Genomic DNA, 9004 nt, shown 5'->3' with positions numbered 1-9004 from the left:
AATGGTGTTTGCTCTTACGACGGTGTTGCCCTATTGAACAACACAAATGTGAAGCTCAACCTAACCTTTGCTGAAGTAGCAGTGGCAGGAGGTGCTCTAGCAATTGTAGAAACCGTCAAGGCTGATAATACGGCTGTTATTCCCATGAATGAGCTGGTAACCCTCCACCAGGACCACACCATAACTGCAGATGTTGCTTTTGACAAGGTTCTGGTTGATAACCTGCAAGTCTCTGGTACAGGTAAGAAATTTGTAGTATTGTCAGTTATATAATTATTACTTTAATAATTGTTGGATCCTAAATTTCTTTGGGTAGAAATTTTGAAAGATGCCTGAATTCTGCTTTCAGTCGATGCCTTGACTGTGGACGATTCTACTCTTCTACTGACCTATGGTGAACAAACTGTAAATGGACTGGTAACGGTAGATGGTGCTGATAGTACACTAATAAGTACTACCAATGTCAATGGCAGAAACTTCGATGATTTTGTAGCATCTCTCATTGTGAATGGAACCACAGATACTTTTGAAGGTAAGAGTAATTGGTTTTGGGCTCTGTTGAGTGACTCTACTGTTAAAAACAATATTTTAACTCTTGTTACCCATCAGGACTGCTGGAAGTAGGTGATGATCTAATAGCGCCCAACATAGATACTGTGGAAAGCATGACGCCCCTTAACCCTGTAGATGTTAAGGCCCGTGCACTCCTCCACACAACAACCAACACCCAAGTTGTTACTGGTAGGTTTATGGCAATTTGAGGGGGGGGGGGAGAATGCCTTCAAATTAGATGGGGCATTGACGAACTTGTTCACCCTTGTTTCAGGACTCCATAGTGTTGGCAGCCTGGAGGCGGTTAATGGAGTTTGGTTTGACAATCTGAATGGTGTTCTAGTACCAGATGAGGTATTCCTGAAGGATGAAACGGTGACAGTCTCTGTTCCCACCACTTTCGACTCTATCTCGGCTCAGAGTATTCAAGTAACAAATGCCATAAACGATGTGAAGGCAAGTAATCTGTACATTGGCACTAAAGGAAATGGTAATGCTCAACATGGTGCCTCTGTATCTTACTTGGCCTATTTTCTTCCAGCAAGTGGGAGGCAGCTTGGAATTCCTCTTGCTTAACAAGGATGCAACCCTGTCAAAGAAGACCTTCACCAGTCTCACACTAGAGAAGGACTCTACTGTGGCCAAGCTAGTGGCTGGTTATGACTTGGATTACTTAGCAACAGGACTTCATGAACAGTTCTTGCAGGATCTTAATGGTGTGTAGGTGTGCATGCAAAATTCGGTATTTGTGTATTTTGTATGGCAGCCAAAAGCTTAACCTCCCCCCCCCCCCTCAGCTGGAAGAGCTGTGAACGGCTCGGTGATCTTCGAGAAGGAACTAGATGTTACTAGTGATAAGATCCATGGTGTTAGTATTGGCAAGATCAGGGATACAGCAGTTCCCCTCACTGCCACAAGCTTGAATACTGCTCTGACCTTTGAAAAACCTGTCCAGGTAAGACCCTAATCCCTTAAAAGGCTGCAACTTTGTGTAAAACCTGTCGGTCCCTCTTGACAATTGTATTGCTTGCTTATACAGATTGCTGGTGCTTTGACTGTTTCATCTACCATTAACGGAGTTGGAAAGGATGACTACGTACTCTTGGATTCTGACCACACCATTGTCTCTCCAAAGACCTTTGTTTCGGATATGGTAAGTAACTTTTGCATTTAAAAACTAGGATTTTAAAATGGATATTGTTCTCCTCTCTATCCTATGGTCTTATCCATCCAGGAGTGTCGTGATGATGTGACGGCAGGACTGGTCAGTGGTTATGACCTTGCCAAGTTTGCAACTGATGTAGTACTCAAGAAGGGCTCTGCACAGAACATTCTACAAGACTTGTCAATGACGTCAGCAGATGTGAATGGTGACCTGAATGTAGGCGGCCAAATAACCATTGGTGGTGTAAACTTTGATAGTGTCGTCGCTCTTAATGCAACTGAAACCGTGAGAGGCAAGTGGGCTTAAAGGATAAAATTTTAGCTTGAGCTTGCCAAAATGCTACAATGGATGTTGTGGAGAACATGTCAATAACCACACAAATAACCCTAAAAATTTATGGCAGTTAAACTGCCTATATTTAGTCATAATTCCTAGTGCATAAATAGATCTACTTGTCAAGAGGGCTGTACAAGAGCCTTACTCTTCAAGTAAAGCCTAAAAGCACTTTGCTTCAACTTGTTTAGTTGGTATTTATACTTCCATTCACAAGTGCTTGGCAAAACTTGGTCACTCCTAGTTAGGATGTATGAAAGCTAGGATGGGGCATATTAAATAATTGAAAGCCATATTTCAGGCCAGAAGACTTTCACAGAGGTTGAAGTAACTTCTTCAACATCTGCTGGTGCTGTTAATGTGGGTAACTTTGGAACAGTTGATGGTGTAGTGATCAAAGAAATTTTCTTTGACGACAGCCTGAGGAAATCTGGTAAGTATTACTTTGTTTGATGCAAGTGCCCCCAAATTTCCTGGCAGAAGGGCTAATGTTTAATATTAAATTTTCAGTGTCAACAACCCAGGAGTTGGTTGGTAGGAACATGGTTACAATAGTAGCACAAAATGCTGAAGGAACAGACCTTTCGGCCTTTGAAAGGAAGGTTGTGTACAAGGATACAACGGAGACCATTTCTGGTGGTTTAACATTTGCAGGCTCGGTTTCGGTAGATACTCTTCACTTCGAAAGTGAGTGGTGTGAATGTGTGGGTGGGGTGGGGGGATTTAATACTTGAAATAACTAAACTACCTTTTCCTTGGCTAACAAATTCTCCTTGTGCTCAGGAGACTTTGATGGTGTGTCAGAACAAGCATACAAGTCTGCTTGGCTTCTAAATGAGGGTCCCCAGACCCTAACTGGAGTGAACTCTCTTGCCAATGTTGATGCATCTGCTGTGACCTTCCAAGGAACATACATAGATAATGTAGATATTGGTCGCTTGCATACAATGACTGCAAAGATTGATGAACAGACCACTCTGAATTCGACAACATTTGGTAAGCAACTCCATGGTGTAGGACACCTTTTTGAATGGACACGGGGGGGAGGTACAGAGCTTGGTGCCTTTTGAAATGCATGCATCTCTTATTCCAGTTGAGGTGGAGTCATTATCTCCAATTACCTTGGATGGAACTATCCAAGGCTGGCATCTTCATGAGCAGGCCTTGCAGTCTTCCTCAACACATCAAAGGGTTGGTTGTGAGCACTTTACTTTATCATGACACGGTTGTATCATTTTTTTTCGAGTGACATGATCTTGTTTTGCAGGTTACTGGCAGGAAGAAGTTTACAAAACCCATACACATTAAAAACAGTATTGCTGTAAATGACTTTGTCATTGTTCCTAAAGTGGGTGGTGGAGAACCCCTGGTGCTTGAAATGAGCCAATTCTGTAGCTCTTTCATGCAGAATGGAAAGGTCATGGGAGACCTTGTAGTAAACGGTAGGTAAACTTGCTTAATCTCTTGACAAATCTTTGCTCCAAGAACTGGGTAAAAACTTTTTATTACTGCAGGTAATGCCGTGTTCAATAAGGACTTGGCTATCAGCAACTCCTTCAACAATGAGAACGTGGCAACCCTTGCCAGTGTGTTTTGGCTGAGTGACATGGATAACACGGTATCTAGTGTAAAGGACATCGATAGTGCCCAAGTCACTGGGAATGCACACATCATAATGAAGGCAAGTCTTGTATTCAACTGACCCAAGTTAAGAATTCTGGAAACTGGCTAACCTAAAAAGGCCCTTGCTTTTCTAGGGCTTGATAAATGGTGAAGACTTCTCTACCTTGTCAGAAGAAGTACTGAAGAACACTTGTAAAGAACAAAGGGTAACTGCATCTTGGAATCTGGCTAACCTTGAAGCTTCTAGCTTGCAAGCAGACACTGTAACAAATCCTCTACAGGATTCGGATGTGGTAAGCTGCATTAAGATTGACTTTTGCACTTTCATTTTATTGGAGTGGTTAAAATGGCTCATTTAAAAATGTTCCTTCAGTTTGACCTTGAAAGAATCCTGAGGACAGACAAGATGCAGACCATTTCTGGTGCAAAGACCTTCCCAGAAGTCCAAGTAACAGGTAAGCTTTAGTTGTGGGGAGAATTCCCTGGGGGGGAGGGAGATTCCACATTTCACTTTTTTTTTGATACTTTCAGGATCTGTGGCTCTTGATGGAACCCTCAATGGACTGGATGTGAAGACCAATTTAGTTCAGTACGGTAAGAGTGCAGAAATAACTGCTGAAAAGACTTTCAATCAAAAGCTGACCATAAAAGGAGACTTGTCCATGGGCAGTGGTAGCACTGTACAGGTAAGGCTTGTTTTACTTGGTAATAAATACCTAAACTAAAATAGTTTCCCTTGACTAACCTAGTTTTGATTACAGGGTGTTGATGTATCGGCATTTGAAGAATCTGCTGTACTACATAATGACAGTGGCATTACAAAGCCTGTTAGTGGAATTACTACCTTCAAAGGCTTGACCTTGAAGAACCTGGAGTAAGTCCACCAGTGTGGATAAGGCATCATGTTGGCCTGTCAAGAATTAAAGGGAAAGCTGATTGTGAAATTTCCTCCCCTCAGAGTTGGTGGTACTGTTGATGGTGTACAGGTAGATAGTAATACTATTCTCCTGACCACTGGAGCACAAAATGTAGCTGGCTTGGTCACTGTATCTGTACCTGGACAAGACAAGGTAGTCTTTGTTGAGCAGAACCTTGAGGTCCAGGACAAGAAGTTCAACTCGATCAGTCTTGATAAGCTGTATGAAGATACGGTTGGTAGCTTTATTTTTGTTCTCTCCAAAAATTGATGATAGAGGTATTGACATTAATGCATGAAACGACTCCTACAGGTTCGTGTTGATGGGAACAAGGATACCATTACAGCAGAAGTAACCTTTGCAGCATCTCCAACATTTTCAAGCTTGACTCTTGAAAACCACCTTGTAAATGGTTACAACTTGACAGACCTCATATTGGTACTTAATGGTAAACACACCCTTGATAATATGGGAGATCTTCTAGAAGAAGCCATCACAGCTTCACAAGACTCAAATATGGTACTTGAGGGTAAGTGGACCACTTGAAGAAATTTTAGCCTAGCCCTTTACTAGGTCTAGGGAGTGCAGTTTAAAAACCAACAAATATCCACAGAAAGGCCAACTGACCTCTGGTACTTCTATGAAACAAGGTTCCAGGAGAAACTGTACAAGCTACAACCAGTCACGTAAGTACAAGTGTTGTACTCTTGGTTTATTTGACCTTGATTTATTACACAAGCCATGTCTTAATTTCCAACTATTCATAGGTTGTCAAATCCCTTGGGACACAACTCTGTTGATGCTTTTGTTGGCCTGAACTGGGATGATACAAGTGTCCAGATATATGGGCCCGAGCTTGGAAGAAGATCCTTAGCTGATGAACTAAAGGACCTCTGTGAAGAGAAGGAACATTTGGATGTGTTGTCAGCTTTCCCACCCACAAGTGTGTAGTCTACTTTTAGTCTAGTATGGTAGTGCAGAAATACTACCCATGTCACACCACGCTATAACATGGCTCTGGTTTCAGGCAGTATTAGTGTTCCTAAAGCAACTGTAGCTGCTGGCTTGGGAAGCAATCACTTGGCTGTATGTGGCAACTCGCTTGTAACTTTCCCATATACAGCTTCGTCAACCTACCAACAGGTATGGTATTACTCTAGCCCCACCCTACAGTGAATGGAAATTAAGACTGGATTTTTATGTCTTGTCTTGTCTAGATTTCAGATGAGCTGGGCCAAGGAACCTCCTATGGCCACATCTTCTCCATTAGTCCAGTCGAAACTGTTGTATCCTTCAGTACCATACAATGCAGAGACCTAGTGGTAGGTCAGGATTCCTTCTAGTTACCAAGATTAAATCTTGGGTCTGTCTAAGGTAGTTTTAACCTGATCTTTATCCACTTCAGGCATTCCACTTGCATAATGGTAAGGACTGCTTGGCAGTGATTGATCATGAAACCTCCTCTGCTGTGATTTGTGGAACTGCACCAACAGGATACAGGCTACTGAACTACCTGGGAACTAGTCGTGCAGTTGAGGTGAGGAATGTTAACCTTGAAGGGTAAGGTATATCTATATCTGCCAGATGGAGAGTAATGTACTGGAAAATTTCAGGCAGCAGCATTTACCTTGGGGAAAACTTACCTGGTTGTGCTGGAAGATGATTCCTTCAGCTCTTCCTCAAATTTGAAGACTTTCAAATATGATGCGGGTACAAACACTATGGCTCTGGTAAGCATGGTCTCGGCCATAACCCCTATACAGTATAGCTTGTGGCCTGGTGGCTCCTTATCTCTTTGTGCTAGGAGAGCAAACTAATTTTCCCTATACTCCCCCCCCCCTAGGAGTTCAACCATGACCTACAAAAGGCTTCACACCTTGATGCCCTGGCTGGCAAGAATGAAGCATATGTAGCAGTGACTCACAGCTCCTCCCCTATTGCTACAGGGAGTGTTGACATATTCACCATTAAGGATAAATCTGGTTCTGTGGAGATGGAGAAAATGCAGGCAAGTAGTAACACTTTTCCCCCCCCCCCCCAACTTAAAGTTGGCCACTCTATAATAATGTGGTGACCTCTTTCAGACCTTGAAGGTGCCTGGTGCTTTGGCAAGTAACTTTGGAGAATTGGCCAAGTATGATATGGGTCTCTTCATCCAGACTGAGCATGGTGTTCATGTGTATGTCTTGAAAGGAATGCAGTTCGTGTACGAAAGGATGGTAAGAGCTCCTCAAACTCTGTACTTGCCTAATCCAATTTTAGAACCAACTGGATAATTTAACTTTTATTTACTTTAACAATTTTTTTTTTTTTTTACCACAGGTAAAAACTGTACCTGCACGGAAACCCTTCTCATTCCCATTCTACCATACGGGCCAGAATACCACCTTCCTTCTGTACGCTGGCAATGATGTTGAAGGTGGACAGCTAGGTGGGAATGCAAGAGCTTATGAAGCAGTCTACAGGCCTTAGTTTTAATCTTTTAAAAATATATTTAATTAGAACTCTCTTTTGGTGTTTAATTTACCAAAAATGCAACGGGACTCGTTTGTCCCTGGTTTGGTTTGAGCTTGGTCCCATGCAACCCAAGGGAACTGGAGAACTAACTAGTTAAAAATACTTTTGAATTACCACCTTGATAAGGTGGGGATATTGACAAAGTAATTTAGCTCAGATTAAACCTAGAACTTTGGGGGGGGGGGCTAGCCCCCAGGTTTTTATAACCTTTACCTTAAACTCCAAGGGGAAAGCCTACCAGGAGGTAGCAGGGCAAATGCAAAGGGGTAACTACCTAAACTGGTAAAGGTAGGGATAAAAAAAAATTTTCCTCTTGGAGAGGCTACCAGCCTTTTGTGTTTCAACTTGAGGTCATGAGGGCCATAAGATGCAATGGGACACTGGTTTTGTTAATTCAACTTTATTGAATTTAAAACTCGGCTGCAAGGGTCTCAACATAACATAAGTACCTACCTAAAATTTAGGGAAGTTGAAGGGGCTGAGGTTCTAAATGACTCCTAGCCTGACCTAGGGCAAGCCTAGGCTCTTGCCCCCCAGATGGTCTAAGTGTAACTCCTTTAAATCCTTTAATTGCCTAAAAATGGTCTTCAGCCTTGGATGTTGAACTGGGCTAGCTCTAAGTGCGAGCTTCCTCAAAAGCCTGCCCCATATTTTAAATGCAAAAACTTCACTGCCAGTATCGTTTCCAGGAAGCTGGAAGCTACTTTGTTTAATCTCTTTTTGCTTTGACTACATTGTTTCTACTCCCATCTTCTTAACCTCTCGTTTAACAGCCTAGCCTTGCCCACTATGCCTAGTTTTAAAAGGCCTCAACTATCTGAGGGTGAGGCTGCTGCCCTCTTGACAAATGTAGAATTCATCTTGTCTGACCTGAGATTCTTTGCTTTTTCTTTACCAGTGGTGACCCTTGAACCTTGGTAACTTTTGTACTCTCCAAATTTTGGCACACCCATTTTTTTTATTACTAATGTACTAACTTGCAAGTGGACTTTTTTTTTCTCTCATTGTGAGATGGAAGCCTCTTTGTAAAGTACAACTCCTCCTCCCATATTAAGTATTTTTAATTGAGCTAATGCAATTTCATGATTAAACTATTCCTATTGGCCCAAATACCTATCTTTCACAGGGATTTGAAAGAAAGTGATTCTTGAGCATAAAGGACCAAGATGTAGTGGACATTGTTCATACATTCGTCTTTTGGTCATACAAACTTTTTTTTTTAGCTTTGCTTTGAGTAAAATCGCAGTATGTTAACGTCGGTTATGAACGTGGTCAAGTAAGACCTGTCCAAAAGCCAATGCATTGTAATAGATGCCAAATTTCGACACCTCATTAAGATGTATTGATAAAGACTCCAGCACATTTACGGCAAACCAATTTACTTAAGCCCATGATGCCATCACATGTACTAGCCAGATTTCCAAATGTGCTAACTGGAGGTCCCCATCAGTCGGGATCTGAGTGCAGCATCCTGAGGGAGACTTACTTTAGCATATATGAGAAAGCATGAAGTTCGTTATTCTGAAGCTAAGAGGAAAGTGGAAAATTTGACACACAAACCCAATACTTCCTATGCTGAAGCAGTAACTTATCACCCCTAGTGCAAGTAATGTCAGTCAACAGCTTGCAGGTAAGGATAAAGAAATTGCTGAACTTAAAACAGACCGTTAAAGAACTAAATAGTCGATTTACTTTGACTAAATTGGTCAATCAAATGACTGCATCAACCCAGCATAATCATCATAAGGAGGATACTGAATCAGTCCAGAGTGCACCTTCCCATCCGGGCTACTCCTGTGAGGACTTCGTCTGGCTCACGATCGGCTTCTCGAGAGAAGCAGATCGCAATCTGTCGTCTCCCTCGCCAGGAGGTGCAGGACATGGAGGCGTCTGTCTC

The 9004-nt window shown here is 42.2% G+C and overlaps 1 protein-coding gene across 1 annotated transcript; it reads left to right on the top strand.

Moving 5' to 3' along the window:
- Nucleotides 1-18: 18 nt before the first annotated feature.
- On the top strand, nt 19-7099 carry LOC119578751 (the record flags this gene model as incomplete). Its single annotated transcript, XM_037926367.1, is given in 29 exon segments — nt 19-241; nt 350-532; nt 610-741; nt 827-1008; nt 1094-1268; nt 1350-1507; nt 1592-1705; nt 1787-2009; nt 2352-2483; nt 2561-2737; nt 2834-3046; nt 3144-3241; nt 3318-3492; nt 3565-3731; nt 3808-3966; nt 4047-4128; nt 4205-4359; nt 4435-4547; nt 4632-4824; nt 4903-5119; nt 5204-5276; nt 5358-5533; nt 5618-5733; nt 5808-5912; nt 5996-6127; nt 6204-6320; nt 6434-6598; nt 6675-6809; nt 6913-7099. Coding segments are annotated over 29 exon segments (4440 nt in total), but the record flags the coding sequence as incomplete, so codon positions are not given.
- Nucleotides 7100-9004: the final 1905 nt, after the last annotated feature.

Source organism: Penaeus monodon, chromosome 11 (genome assembly GCF_015228065.2).
Source record: "Penaeus monodon isolate SGIC_2016 chromosome 11, NSTDA_Pmon_1, whole genome shotgun sequence".
Classification (NCBI taxonomy): Eukaryota; Metazoa; Arthropoda; class Malacostraca; order Decapoda; family Penaeidae; genus Penaeus; species Penaeus monodon.
The sequence above is the reverse complement of the archived record's forward strand: the minus strand, read 5'-3'. Positions and strand labels throughout refer to the sequence as shown.